General features: G+C 58.6%; 1 protein-coding gene across 5 annotated transcripts in view; it reads right to left on the bottom strand.

Moving 5' to 3' along the window:
• Positions 1-15,074, bottom strand: part of TNS1 (tensin 1) — a 201,539-nt gene extending 186,465 nt beyond the window's left edge. For 4 of the 5 annotated variants that reach the window (XM_032402452.1, XM_032402457.1, XM_032402469.1 and 1 more), the window contains exon 1: positions 14,935-15,074. In XM_032402452.1, the coding sequence (XP_032258343.1) occupies positions 14,935-15,030 (96 nt within the window). In that variant the 5' untranslated portion in view covers positions 15,031-15,074. Of the gene's footprint in view, positions 1-7,519; positions 7,661-14,934 lie in introns of those variants that run through there. The other variant, XM_032402465.1, reaches the window with a different exon arrangement.
• Between the last annotated feature and the right edge of the window lie 337 nt (positions 15,075-15,411).

The following is a 15,411-nucleotide window of genomic DNA, read 5'->3' as shown; positions in this document are numbered from 1 at the left end:
TAGACGCAAGGGGGTACAAGAGTTTCCCATCGACCAACCATAGGTTAAATTCCAGAAGAAGAAACCTGGGGGTCTAGAACCTACACTGCCCTCACCCAGGGTTACTCTGCAGATATGGGCGGAGAATATGAACAAGCCCATGAATGCAAAGCTCTGCTCAGGGGTAACCACTTGTTATGACAATGCTCATCATTTTTCCTGACAAGTGCCAGACAGCCTCACAAAGCACTCCCCCACTCTTCCTAGCTGGATTAGCTCCTGGAGGACCTGGGGGCCCCGGGGGGGGGGGGGCGGGGCGCGAGGAGGCACAGCCACAGCGGGATCTGCCTGGTGTCTCCAACACCCTCCTCCCTCGAGAGCCAGAGTCCAGAGAAGGGAAGGGGTCCTAGCCGGGAAGTCATTCCTCCCCACCCTCCAAGCCCAGAGCCCGAGCCCTGTGACAAGCCCACCCACCCAGCATCAGAGGGCTTTCCTGGGCCTCAGGGGGATCCTCTCCTTCCCACCCTCCATTCAGCCAAGCCTGCCTGCCAGATAGTTCCAGCCAGAGGGGCGTGGCACATCTGGCGGGGACAGCTTTGGCGGGAGTCCTGGGCCCTGGGGGGGGGAAATGCTGTTTGTTGGTCCCTCCCTGCCCCATGGGGGCTGAGTGTGGTGGGGGTGGGGAGCGAAAGGGGACTGACAGCCCTAGGGGTCCTCCAGCTCAGGCCTCCAGACCCCTCCACAAGAAACTCCCCCCAGCCCTGTTCCCACTCGGCTCCCTGTGCCCACACTAGGAGCCCCGGATGATGTGGCCAGAGGGCAGAAGTCTGCGGGCCAGTGAGCCTTGGGGAAGAAAGTCACCAAAAAGCAGGCCCTGGAGAGTCAGCAAGCCCTCTCCCCGCCTCCTGGCCATCCACACCGCCACGCCTTGTCTTCTTGGGTGGAGACACCAGGATGGTTGGTATCACCTGTCACTTCTGTGGGGAAGACTCGGACTCCCCAAGGAGCCACAGGCTGGCATGTGGGAGACCCAGTCACCTCCAGTGCAAGCTTCCCCCAGCCCCACCTCCCTTCACATACACACCAAAGTTCCTTAACCTCTGCCACCCCCCCAACCTGCTAGCCAGCTAATGGCCTGATGGTGTTCTTGGTCGCCCGAGTGGAAAACTCTGAGTCACCCCCAACTCCTCCCAGCCCTCCACCCTCCAGTCCAACTAGCTGCCAGACTTTGAATTTTGCTTCCCGAACACTCTCAGCCCTCCTGCGCTTTTTGATTCCGAGGCCTCTGCCCTATGGAAAGCCTTGTCACTTCTACGCACAGCTATTGCCACAGCCTCCTGGGCCCCTGACACTGGGCCCCGCCTCCCCCACACAGCCTCAATGCAGCCTCTAAAGAGCACAGCTCTATGGGGTCACTGACACCCCCACTCACCCCAAAATGCTTCCATGCCTACCCATGCATCCAAGACAAAACGTGCACTCCCTCAAGCCAGCAGGGGAAGCAGCCTCAGTCCATACCCAGCCCACCTTGCCATCTCAAACCCCACACCCCGCTCCCCAGCTCGCTGCCCTGCGTCCACCTCTGAGCCTCTGCTCTGCTGTTCCCCCTTCCCAGAATGCCCTTCCTCCCCTCTCAGCCTGCCAAGCTCCTATAGGTCCTCGAGGGCCACATTCAAACCCCAGCCCCTCAGGGAGATTTTCCCAGATACCCTCCCCCCGCACAACACTGTCTTAGATTCAGACTCCCCACCGCTGTCTTCTTTTTTTATTCTGAAGGGTTTGAAAGCGCTGGAAAAGATGAGCATGCATGTTCCGATCACCGTGATTCACCGTTTGCTAATGTTGTGCTGCTTTTGCCTGCGCTGTTTCTCCGCCTCTGGCCCTACAGAAAGCCCTACAGAAAGCCTACCGTGATGATCACACGCAGGGAATCCGGCATCAGCGCAGTACCGTTCTCTAAGATTTCGTTCATATTCGAATTTCCCCTTTGGCCCCATTAACATCCATCGTAGCTGGGTCTTCGGTTTTGTTTTGCTCCGGGACTCAGGATCCACCAGGACCCTGCATTACATTTCCTTGCTGAGTTCCCTTCATCTTTCATCTAGACACACTACTCCACCTTTTGATTTCCCTTTTTTGAAGACTCTGGGCTGTTTTGCAGGAGGTCCCTCAGTTTGGATTTGTCTGCTTACTTCCTCAGGATTCCGTTTGGGCTGAGCGCCCCCCACCCCCAGGCACCCCCTCCTCCCCTGGTTGCACTTTCCTGGTGCCCCATTGGAGCCCTCTATGCCATCGGGAGCTCCTGCTCCTTCCTTGCTAGCGAGGTGGCCCCAGGCAAGTGGATTAGCCCCATCTGCTTCACTTTACTAATCGGTTAAATGGGCTGGTAATAGTCACCTCCCACAAGTTGTTCTGAGACAATGCCTGGCCCGGGTGAGCAGCCCCCAGGCATTTCACGTCATCTGTCACTCCTGTGTGCACTAGACTAGCACACTGGGGGCACGTGTCCGCCGGGCCTTCTGTTCCATGTCCCCGTGCCCTGGACCGGTGTGATCCCTAAACAAGTCTGAAGGAGCAAACTGAGTGGATTTGCTGTCTGGCATCAGTTTCCCCACGTGTGGTTGTACCCCACGCGCACTGGCCTGCCCTTGGGGAGAGGACACGGGTCACCCCCTTCACCAGCCACAGGTGCTAGCTGAGATGAAACTCTCTGACTCCGAGTAGCCCCGCTTCTCCACGGAGGGAGGAGGGCAGGGGGTCGCACTGACTGAGCTCCTGCCCTGTGACAGAGAACACGGGGGCTTGGGAGCCCAGGACTCAGCCCCAGACTGTTTCTGGAGCTGGATCATCTCCCCCTTCAGCTTGCTTCTCTCTCCCCTGCTCAGCAACTTCATAGACCACGTCCCCACATGCCTGAGCAGCCAGTCGCAGGTCCCTTTTTGTGCCCTAAAGTGAGTCATCTCCTGGGGTGGCAGGACTCAGAGATGGGACAGGCTGAGCCCCATGCATGGGCCGGTGCCACGGCGAGGGGCTAGCCCAGATTCCCTCACTGACCCCTCACAGTGACAAGGAGCCCGAGGAGCCTGCTCTGGACACACAGGGAGGGCAGGATGGAACAGAGATTCAAATCCAAGTCTGTCTGAGGCAGGGTCCCAAGTCCCTAGCCACTGCACTCCCATGTCACTGACAGTGTGCCAGAGGCCCTGACCGTCCCATCCTCGGCGCCCCTCTGCCCAAAGGCCACCTCCTGGCAGTTTCCCCAGTCCTGTCCATCCACAGTTACCCTTAGCTGCTGCACTTGGACTTCTGAGCTCTCAGCTTCACCCCTGCATTGAAGTATACCTCTCCTAATACCTCCCCCTCCTCCAGTCCAGGTGAGGTCCCCCCTTACCTGCCCCCACAGCTTCCGTCTTGGCAACACCCACCTTACTGTAATCATTAGCCCAAGACCTGCAAGCTTCTTGAAGAAAGTAGGCACCCCATAATCGTCCGTGAGATGGATGGACGGGCAGCAGGTGGGTGGATGCCTGCGTGGCCCAGTGGCTGGACGGTGTCTCCATCACACACAGCACTTCCCTGACACCAGCCGCTACCCCTGGGCTGCCGGCCCCCAACCCCCCCCCAACCCAGAGCTCCAACACCCTCCCAGCGCCTACCCTTCCCTGTCTAGGACCACTGAACCCAGAAGCTACGTGGGCCTTGGGCAGGCCCCTTCCCCTTTGTGGGTCCCCTTCACCATGGCCGGAAACTGGAACCTTCGTCCCTGCCATTCACGCCTTACAGAATCACACTGAATCTCAAGTGAAACTGTTGAAGTCGAGGAACTGTACACAAGGAAGGCACAGAGAGGCTAAGCAACTCGCCTGAGCACACAGCTAATAAGTGGTATCCAGACAGGCTGGCTCCAGAGCCCACGCTCTGACCGTGTGCATCCCGCCTGCAGGGGAGGGCCCTGATTGTTCTCGGGCCTTCGCATCACTCTCCTGATTCTCCTGGCCCCGCACACCCTGCCCTGAAGGATTCCCAGGATGGAGAGCCCTTGATGGGGGACCGGGAGAACCCGGTCTCTACTTCTGCTCTGGCTTGCTTCGTGGCTCTGAAAACATGCCATCAGACAGTAAGAGCTAACATTTCTTAAGCCCTGACTGTGTGAGAGACGCTATTCTAAGTGTATGCGTCTATTAGCTCATTTAAAACCGAACGACACTCTAGGTAGGTGGGGAAACTGAGGCACAGAGATGTGAAGCTACTTGCCTAAGGTCTCGCAGCTAGCAAGTGGCGGGGCCGGGATCGAAGCCAGCCCACTGCACTTCCTCTGAACACTGCAGAGGAACAGTGAGATACTTGTCCCTGACCTTGTGCCTCAAACGTCATTCTGAAAACCTCTGCAAAAGGAGGGTTTTATTTCAGACTCTGGTCAGTCTCGTGTAGCCCAGCCTAGGTCCCAAGCCCCACTTATCAGGAGGCCCCGGGTGGGCACAGCCCTCACAGGCAAACAAAACTCCAGAGCCAGCGAGTTCAGGACCAAGAGGTCAGACTGGGGTCTCTGTGGCAGAAACTGCGCCCTGAGAATCTGCGGGCTCATGAGGACCCTTCTGTACAAAACTGTGCGCTTGGCACTGGGAAGAACACCACTCCAGAAAAAAGAACGCTTCATTGTCTGCAGCTGGAAGGGGCCTCCGAGAATACTTTCTCCACTTCTGTGAGGTCCAGAAAAGTCGAGTGACCAGCCTGAGGCCACATGGCTTCCTCAGGGCAGGGCCAGAGCACTTGCCCACCCCACCCCCACCCCGGGTGGCTCTTTCAGCCCCACCTCCCTTGATAAGCTCCCCCCCAGTTCCCGGGAATAGAGTGAGCCCTTCTGGAAGGAAGAGCCTGCAGCTCTAACTCCATCGGCACAACACCAAAGAGCCTCAATTAATGGGCATGTAATTATTTTCTAAATAAACCATCTTTGAATATGTAATAACAGGAGCATCTGATGAGAAAATCAAGTTATGCATAACATGTAGCTATGCTCCTTCACTAATAAAGTGATTTTTATTCCTCGAGCTTATGAAAGCCGTGCACTGCAAATACACTGCTGCTCGGAGGAAGCATCTATACCTTTCTCTGTCCACATACACAAGCATGCACGCACGCAGGGGCACAAGACCTAGCTCTTCCAGACCATGCCTCAGTTTACCTCCCCGAGGCAGCAGACCCAGCTAGTTGTTGGCCTCAGAATACCTGGGCGGTCCTGGGGCAGTCAGGAGCCTCAGGGGCCCCCTCCCACAACAGCCATCCCAGGGAGATCCTCCCTGCACATGAGATCTGGGTTCAGGGGATCCCACGAGCCAAGCAGGAGGTTTCGGAGCGGCAGAAGGACAAGCATCTACTGAGCACCTACTGTGTGCCTGGGCACCTGTTCTTTTGACATGCATTATCTCTGTGCTCATCCCCATCACACAAGGTGTATTTTCTTATTCCCACTTTACAGACCAGGAAACAGACTCAGGAAGGGAACTGTTTTACCCAAGGCCCATCTGGTAAATAATGGAACTAAGATTTTAACCTAGCCCTGTCTTGTGTCAAAGTCCGCACACTTCCCACCACCAGCTGCCTCTCAAGGCAGAAGCAGCCCCCTTGGCAAGGTCTCCAGGGCCTCTGTGCTCCCTCTCCATACCTGGTGCCATCCACCCTTCCACTGCCCGCCACATACACCCCAGTCCTGCCCAGAAGAGAGGAAGGTTGCTGGTAGAGCTGCCTGGGCATCTGTGGGAGCCCTGACAGGGCCAGAACTGTGCCCTCTGTCCAGTCCACACTTCCCCAGACTCTAGCCCCCGCCCCCCGGCAATGGCCATCCCCTCTGCCCAGCCCACTCTCACCGGCAAGTGCCCACGGGGCTGGCCCACAGGGCCGGGAGGGCTGGGAAGGGACCAGGAGAGAGGGCAGGGGAGGGATTTAGAGGCCCCAAAGTGGCAGCATCCACACCTGCCTTTGGTCACGAGCACCTTCTCCCAACTCTCAGAAAGGACAGTAAGGTCAACAGGGCACTCATGCCTACCTCTCAGCAGCTCCCCTTCACTATCCTACTTTCACCCATGGGGAAACTGAGGGCTGCCCAGGCGAAGTACTTTTCCCACGCCTTCTGAGCCGAAGTGGCCCTTCCCCCATCCACAGCAGCCGGTCACCCCTGGAAATCTAACTGCCATCTGTCCCCCGGCAGGGCTCCCCCGCTGCCCACCTCGATCCTCAGCACTGTAGGCAGGCCTTCCTGAGCTCGTCCGAGGGCGCTGGAAGGGCCCAGAGAGATGAACTTGGCCAAGGATCCCATTTCACAGAAAACCACTGGTGCAGCCTCTGTGCAGGACGTTGCGGGCTCTCCCGGTCTACTATTCTGACCCACCCCTGCACCCGAGCCCCACGCTCCACCCAAACCCCCGCGTTCCAGCCCCCTCTTCCACCCTTCCCCTCACTGCTCCAAGGATGCCTGGCTGCCCAAGTCTGATCTCCCACAGCTGCCCCCAGCCTGGGCTTGCCTGGGGACTGGCCGGAACAGGGAAAGGGGCAGGAAAGGCCACATCTGGATCCTGGGCCCAGAGCCCCCTCCCCCCAAGCCAGCCATCACTCTCTTTGAGACCAACATGAACCTCAGCCAGGGATGACTTCCTCGCCCTCCTGACCCCTGTGCATGCCTTCACCCAGCCCAGACCTCCGAGAAGCCCCTCTGAGGAAGGGGTCTCCTGCCCCTGCCCCTGCCCCCACCCCTCCTGCGGCGGTCAGGACTCTCCCCACCCCCCTCTCTCCCAGGAGACTTTTACCCTCATCATGTGGCCTCCAGCCCCTGCCTTCCCACCCCTCAGGCACCCTCACCCCAACACACACCTTCCTAAATCCGGAGTGGGGGGAGCAGAAAAGAAGGGAGAAAGAGGAAGCAGTGTTTTCCTCTTCTGGGCAGGAGGGGAGGGGAGGCAGGAGGGTCTTGGTAAGGATGGGCAGCCTATAGGGGAAGCAATGGTAGTGGGAAGAAGCTGATACTGAGTCTAGAAGGGATCAAAGTAACGGGATCCAAACAGAGGTCTCCACAGCCAGGCTTCCCCAGGTTTCATTTGCTAGGTCAGTGTCTCCTGTCCCCCAGACCCCTAGCACGGCCACCTCCCCAGCTTGGGCTGAGCAGCAGAGGGGTGAAGTATTTTCCCCCCAGTGTGGCGGGGCAGGGGGCGGGGGGGGGGGGGGCGGTGCAGGCAGGAGAGGCTCCCAAAACAAACAAACTTCTTGGTGGCTTCCTTAGACTACAGCTCCTGGACTCAAGTGGAGGCAAGAAAGGTGGGGAGGGGGGATGTCCTGACCCGGAGAACCAGGGCCTAGGCCCTGTTGATGGGGAAGGACTACGGCCGAGGGCCTGCCCTAGTCAGTCTGTCCTTCTGTCAGTCAGCAGGAGGCAGAGAGGCCCTCCGCCTTTACCACCAACACTCCCGCACGCTGGCTCTCTGCCTAAGGATAAGATGTTGGGGGGGGGGGGGCCCTGCGACCTCCTAGCTAAAGCAGCCAGACCTACCCAGAGCATGCAGGACAGACAGATCCACGTCATCTTCGGCAGGCGCCGTCCCTCGGGCCCAGGCCGGAGCCTACTCACGGCCCCCCTGAGCTCACAGCCCCCACGGAGCAGGCAGAAGGCAGCTCTGAGAACGACGGAGCAGTCAGCATCTGCCCGGCAGCTCACCCTGCCTGCCTCCAGCTCACCCTCCCTCCTTTCCTCCTCCCCCCACTCCACCCCTTGTCCCAGCCTCCTGTCTCCTCCCTCCTCCCAGGCTCCACTGGTGGGGCTGGGGGTCAGAAGCCCTGCTTTGCAGAGGGGTATGAAGGAGACAAGGCAAAGGGACAGCTACTGGAGACAGCCCCCCGCCCAGGCCATCACTGTCCACCCTGCACCCCCACCCCCACCTCCAGACATACGAGCCCTGTGAGCCACCGAGGCTCCTCCCGCCTTCTGATCTGATGCTGCAGGCCCGCTGAGCCTACCGTCCTCACTGCAGACCCCCCTCCCCGCCCCCAGACCACTGATGAACAGACAGACACAATCCCTATATCCTGGGCTTCCCCGGCCCCGGCCCATCTCTTGAGTACAGATGCATGCCCTCCTGCCCTGGGAACACACGTTTATTTGCACACACTCAGCAACAGGCCTTAACACAAGAAAAACCAGGCCCGAGACTGTGGGAGAATGGCCCTGCCTCCAGGCTGTGGATTTCATTCCAATTTTTTTCCTACTTCTTTTTTTTTTCCTTCTTTCTTTTCTCCAAACATCTGTCCCAGCCCTTCCTGCCCTTCCTAAAGGGAGCCCCGCTCCAGGCTCCTGTGAGAGTCTGTTTTTCCTGACTGTACCCTGAGCCAACATTTGGTTTGCATTTCCCCACTTCCTCCTCCACAGCCCCTGCCCCCCCTCCCTGGGCCCAGTTTTCACCTCCCACCATTCCACCCGCCTACTTCTCCCCCACAGTGCTCCCCTTCCCCTCCAGCCCTCCCCTGCCCTCTCCCCCACCTTTAGCTCAGGAGTGAGAGTTTGGGGTCCAGAGCAGGGTAAAAAGTAGGGTACAGAATATAAATGTATTCCCAGGGAGCACTGCAAGGGAATCCAGCAAAATCTGCTCAGGCCCTCATTGTCTTAATCCGCTCCCACCCCTCCCCCCCAAGTTTTTCCCCCCAAAGTCTTTCCTCTTTGAGCTCTGGCCAAGGCTGGACCAAGTGAGGGTGGGTGGGGCTGGTGAATCACCCGCTCTGCTTTTTGGAGCCTTCCAGGGGAGGGAAAGAGGGCTCAGCCCCACCCCCTTCTGTAGACACACACACCAGGACACACAGTCCAACTCACATAAACACACAAAATACCGAGGACGGGGCCCCACCCAGAGTAGGCACTTTGAGACCACTTTCCTGGATTGAGTAACATGGCAAGAAAGTCCTCTCGCTTGGCTCCCCTGCACATGCACAAGTGTGCGGTGTGTGCCCCTGGCATGTACAAAGGCTTACGGATCCCCTGACTCTCTCCCCCCCTCACCCAAAAGAATGCCCTTGCCACCCTCTGTCAGCACCACATACAGTGCATCCCGAGGGTTCAGCCTCTACAACCGGCCTCCCCCCTCAGCTGGACCTGCCCAGCCAGGTGTGTGGCCTCCCAGACCAACCGAGACATTTACCTGCCTAACTCCAGAAAGAGAGGGATCCCTTCACACTTCAGCTGGGGAAAGGCTGCCACGTGCGGAAATGCAGGTTGTGCACTGCACAAGGGACTGACACTCTATCTTCTGGTGATTCTGAGAAGTCACGGGAGGACACCGAAGCAAGGTGTCTGATTCTGGTCCTTCCTGGAGCAGATGCCTGTGTTCAGAGTCTTTGTTCTGGTCAAGGAGACAGGGTGAAGAACCGGGGTCCCTTCTCGGGGGCCCCCTTCTCCTTTCTCTCCAAGTCTCTCCAATTCCTTCTGCAGAGCTATGAAGCTGCAAAAGGTTTTGCCCCTCCACGGCATGCCCTGCAGCATCACGATACCCTTCGATTCCCCCACCCCAGCCACCTCCTTTCCAAGCCTGCTGGGGCTCACTGACAGTTTGGCCGACACTGAAGGCACCAGGGTTCCACGCATAGCCGGCCCTGCGACCACCCCTGGGTGGTCCACAGACGGACACTCCTGCACAGCCTCCCACCCTCTGCAGACGAGCCACAGGCAAGCGAGGAGGCATGGCTTTTCAGGAGGCCCTTGGGAGCCCACCCCCAGCCACCACCCCCAGCCCTTCCAGCCTTCCACAACTTGGAGGGCGCAGCCAGCTCCAGCCTGCCAGCCCAGTACCCTGGCCCACCCTTCCTGCTCCCACAGCCCTTTGCTGCTGGTCACACTAGAGGATGCGCCTCCCGACGGCTATCTCAGAAGTTCTGAGAAATCATCTTGCAGCTTCCCAGAAACGCTGGAAAACAAGCCCAAAGACCAAGTCACGGTGACACCAGCTTGTCTGGCCTCCCACAAAGCCCAAAGGGGCCCCACGGACCTCAAGGCAGCCCCTTCCCCGGTCCCCTCAGGGGGTGGAGGACCCTCGTGCTGGGGGTCCCCCTGGAAGAACCCTCCCCCAGAATGTCCCCATCCCTCTATTCCAAGCCTGTGGGGGTCTCCCCTGTATCTGAACCTCTCACTGTTGGGAAGTCCTCCCTGCTACCTAACCACCATCCACCCTGTTGAATGTTAAACTCTGCCACCCGAGGTGTCTCTAACTCTGTAATGACCCCGTTTCTGGCTTGTTATCCATTTTTCATCCTTCGCAGCCTGGTGTCCCTCCCCCACCCACACAAGGGGAGAGTTCCTTGGGCAAGGACATGCCCTGTGTTTCGTGTCTCCAGAGCCTGGCATACAGCAGGTACCAGACATGGTTGAAGAATGAATGAGTCGATCTATCAGTCAATGGATCCTAACCTATTTTCCTCCTGTTAGCATCTACCGTCCCCCACCCAAACCCCTTCTTTCTCTCCCCCTCTGATCCCCTTAGAAGGACCTTGGGCAGTCCTGCCAGCACACGTTTGCACACGCCTGTGATACCCACCCATCTTCAGCACCATCTCTTCCTGCTACCCCCTGGCCTCTGGGCCCTCTCAGACTGCGGACTCTCAGGGGGCCCGGACAGTATTGCTCAGCCTGGGATTCCCCGCCTTGGGCTTGGACCAGGGTCTTGTCTGCAGCAGACATCAGGGACACGCCAGTGGGCTGGCTGGATTTTCCGGGCTGGGATCCCAGAAGCCTCAGGACCCACCACCACCCCGGGCCCCACCACCCCACTGCCTCCCCACTGCCGCGGCCAGGTCTGGGTTCCACTCAGCTCCCCCATCTGCACGCAGAGCACTCCTGCTAGCTGCCCTCCAGATCCAGACCCAGCAGCCAGCAGAAGAAACAGTTCGGGCGCTGGACGGAGGTGGACTGAGCTGGCGCAGAGGGATGCGTGAGTGAGGGCAGGCATGAAGCTCAGGGGCTTTGTGAGCCTGAGCCTGACACCCCTCTCTCCCGGCCTCATTTCCTCACCTGCAAAATGGTCAGGCTGATGGCCTCTCAGGTCCCTTTCAGCTCCACCTTCTGTGATGCCCCCAAGTTCCCAGGCCGAGGCCCCAGTTCCCTCCAATCCACTCTTCCTGTCCCTCGACACTCGTCCATCAAAAAGTTCTTCCTGTTGTCTGGCCCATCTCCTGCGGTGGCTTTGAGCCTTGCCTCTGTCACAACCGGCACAGAAGCTGAAGGTCAAGATCATCGGAGGTGGAAAGACTCTCAGGCTCAGCGAGCAGCCACAGTCAGGGCGACCAGGAGAGTCACGGTCAGAGCCTTCAGGGGCCCGACAGACGTTAAATGAGAGGAGTGGGCAAGGGGTCTCTGGGGACCTCGAAAGGGCAGCCCCAGCTAAAGGGGACACGCACTCCTCAAGACAGCCACTGTGGCATCTGGGACATCTGACAGAAGACCACCAGATCCTTTGATCTGTCAAGAAGCCCCAAATCTATATGATCATATAAAATCTTTCATACAAAACATGAACAAAAAAGCCGAATTTTGAAATTTAAAAAAAAAAGAAAAGAAAAGAAAACCCATGCTGCCAGCCAAATTAAACATGTCCATGGGGAGAGTCTGGCCTTTGGGGCGCAGCTTATCTAACCCAGCCCCCTTGTTGAACGGACGACAACCCTGCAGTGGAGGGAGGTCACAGAGCTGGTCAGGAAAGAGCCCCAGTCTCATGGTTCCCAGGCCCCACACATTTCCCTAAAGCAGCCACTGTGCGACGATCATGCTTCCAGCTTCCGGCCAACCCTACAGCCCACTGCCTTCCACGCAGGGGCCGCTCACACCACAGCCTTCCTCCCAGTCTGTCCCAGATGCCTCCCGTCAAATAAGCAGGGGCACTGCTGGCTCTGGGATTCCTCTCCAACGCCCAGCTACAGAGCCTGATAGTATGGGACGCGCAGGAATCTGACACCAAGTGCTCGGTAACTCCATCTGTACCCGATCGTCCCCTTAGACGATACCACTCCACCCCTTGCCCCAGGAAAGACAGTATTAACTAATCAGGCACTTCATTGTGGCATCCACTTAAGGCTCCTACCAGCTCTCATTTTACAGAGGCAGAAGCTGAGGCACAGAGAGGTTCGGCAAGCTGCTCGGAGTCACACAGCTAGGGTGTGTGAGAATGGAGAGCCAGCGTCTGACTCAACATCTCATGGGGATTGAGAACGTTCCTGCTGCTCCTATAGCAGGACTAGGGGCTATGGTCCCATGTGGCGGTGATGATTTAGCTCTCCTCCCACAGCTGATCCAAGGGCTGGCTCTGCAGCTCCACAGAGGGGGTCAGTTACCCAGGCCCAGGTCTGGCTTGGGTGGGAGGTGCAGGGGGCAGGAAAGAGGGAAGCTGAGGACAGTGCAGCCACAGGGTTCGGGGTGAGACTGACTGGCTCCCTTGTGGCTCCAGAAGAGCCAACCAGAAGAGAAAAGCCGCAGGACTTGCAAGCTCTGGGGCCCGAGATCTGGGTGAGCACAGGGTCTGGCCTCTGCTGGCCAGAGACCCTCCTTTCCAGTAAGCTATGCCTCCTCACCCTGCTTCCCAGCCCCATACACACTCGGCCTTTGAGTTCTGCGGTGCTAGAACCCTAGCATGCCTCCATGTACCACTGCCCAGGGTGCCAGGGGTCAATGGGGGCTGAAGTCCCATCTACGCTTCATTCACCAAGCCCGGCATGGGACACATCAGCCCGCAGCATGAGGCATCCATCCCAAAGCTTACCAAGGCACCCTGTGGGCTGGGGAGGTCTTGCCCCTTGCCCCCATGCCCACCACCCCTCCAGTATGAGATGGGGATCACCCCGTTGCATTCCAAAAATCTGGATGCTCCCTGAAACAGAAGCCGAGTTTCCAACTGGGCCCTGCCTGGGCCTCAGTTTCCCTAGCTGACACAGGAAGGAGCATCATTCACATCCCCTTCCCTTAACCTCCCCTCCACCAGCACCCTAGGTGGGGACAGAGTCTGGGCCCAATCCCAACAATTTTTAATAAAATCTTCGCCAGGGCTCTACTCGGTGATCTTGATCTCCCCCCCAGCTCTAATTTCCTGCCTGACTCAGGCCCTCCAAGGCTGGCTGGAGGGAGGGAGGCAGCTGCAGCTGCTCATCCAGCCCCTCACCCCCAGTGCCGCATTCAAATCCTGGCCCAGGAGGAGTTCGGGGTCACCCTCTACCTCTACAAATGAGGAGTGGGGGATTGCTAAGCAGCCTGGGGTCCAACTGACCTGGTCCTTGCTGGCCATTTCCCGCTGCAGGCTGCCTTTTCCCAAATGCGAAAACCCGACTCCGCAGCCTCTGAACTCAGAGTCCACTGGACCGTGGATGGGGCTCTGGCCCCGTGCTCCACAGCTGCAGAGCCTGCCTCGCAGCCAATCCCTGGGGACAATGCATTTTGCTAGAAGATTTCAAAGCACACCTTGGGTGACTGGAGCGGAAGCCTGTTGGCACCTTTCCCCACTGCGGAGTGGCAGAGAGGGAAACTGAGGCCCGGAGGCAGCACCTGGGAGGAGGAGCTGAACATTCAATCCCATATGATGGAGAGAATGGATACTGGGAGAAATCCCTCCATCCCCACATACCCCAGTCCTGGCCTGTCTGGAGGTCTACAAGGAAGGAGACCCCTGCTGGAAAGGCACAGTAGTAATCAAGATAATATTCCTAATTTTTATTGAACACCTACTATGGAGTAGGCACTTCGGTAAACACTTTAAACGTATTGCCTCATTTAATCCTCACAACAACCCAATGGTGTAGGTAGTTTCATTATCTCCATTTTACATGTGTGAAAACTAAGGTACAGCCAGATTTAGCAACTTGCCCAAGGTCCACCGCTAGTAAATGGGAGAGCCAGAATTCAAAGCCAGGCAGACGGGCTCTGCATCTGGCACTCTTAACCAGAATGGTGTACTGCGCCCCTCTCCCCCAGCGTGACGGGCCCTTCTGGTTCCCAAAAGGAATGCAGAACGGACCAGAAGCCCAGTTCCCTGTTACAGGACCCCCAGTTCCTGAAATCCTTCCCCTCACTGGACGCTTCTAAGGGCTCAAGGTCATGCTCTTGGGGTTCTCTCTGCCCCACCAGGAGAGAATTTAAGGTTACACACAGTTTTTCCAGTTCCCTACTCTGCTGGCTAGCTATGCACCCACCTCCACCCTCTCCCCAGCTTCCTCCTTACACACACACACACACACACACACACACACACACACAGAGAAGTCAAGCAAACACACCCTGAAGGCATTGTCAAGGAGCTTCTCTAGGAGGATCCCAGGGGAAAGATGCTCAACCAGGACACGCCCACCCATAGACCCATTGCACTGTGGTCCCGGCAGACCCCTCCACCCTCACTAGCCCAGCTACTGCCTCCTGCCCTCATCCTCTCCCTGTCCAGTTCCCTGGTCCCTCCATCCTCTGGGAAATCCCTCCCGAGTCCACCAGCCCCTTCACGCCCCACTTCCATCTCACTCTGCTATCCCCCAGCCTTAACTCTGGGTCCTCTTAGTCCAGTGGGGGGAAAAGAGCCATTTCCAGGAACTTGTCCTCCCTCCCCACAGAAACTTAGGAGGGATGCTGAAAACCCTTAGAAACGCTCCTCTGTGCCCAAATCCCCACAGACTTCAGTACTACCCTTCAGACTTCTGACCCAAACTCCAGATGCGCTGGGGGAAGGGCAGCCACTCCCCCCTCCTGCATCCGTGCTGCCCGGAGAAGGGGCGCCCCAGGAGTCCCCAAACTCTGTTGAAAGCCAGGCTGACAAGGGTCAAGACGGTGTGTCCTGAAGGTGGGAGGGTGATACCTCGGCCGCGGAGGAGACCACGGGCGGGGAGTGCCTGTCAGGGAGTGGGAAGCCGGGCTGGGGGAGGGGAGGGAAACAGGTGCCATGTGAGGCGGAGGGCTTTTACCTGGCTGCGGAGGCAGAAGCGCGGGGGCAGCAGGCAGGTGAAGAGGTACTTGCCCCATCGGATCACGCAGGAGAAGCACCAGCTCAGCCGAGTCATGGTGACCCCCAGGATGCGCGCGTCGGGCGGGCGTGAGGGTCTGGGGACCGGCCGCTCCGGGCGCTGAGTTGGGGTGGGGAGAGGAGGATGCCGAGAGCCCGGCCCCGGGCGGGGGCGGAGGGGGGTGTCCGGGAGCCTCAGCCCCCGCGGGAGCAGCCCGCGTGTCCGAGTGTCCGGCCCCCTCTAGCCGAAGGAACGGCCCCGACGTGGCTCCATCTCCCCGGAAGCCCCGGCGGGAGGCGCGGGGCCGCTGCGGGGCGCTTCCAGCCTCGGAGACTTCCTCCGGCGGCTCCCCTCTCTCCCCCTCCCCGCGGCGTGACAGCCTCCGCGCGCCTGCTTCCCGGGCGGGCTGGGGAGGGGGGAGGGGGCGGGCGCGAGCAC

The sequence above is a fragment of the Phoca vitulina genome, unplaced genomic scaffold (assembly GCF_004348235.1).
Source record: "Phoca vitulina isolate PV1807 unplaced genomic scaffold, GSC_HSeal_1.0 scaffold1, whole genome shotgun sequence".
Taxonomy (NCBI): Eukaryota; Metazoa; Chordata; class Mammalia; order Carnivora; family Phocidae; genus Phoca; species Phoca vitulina.
Note: the sequence above shows the minus strand (reverse complement) of the source record. Positions and strands in the feature narration are given on the sequence as shown.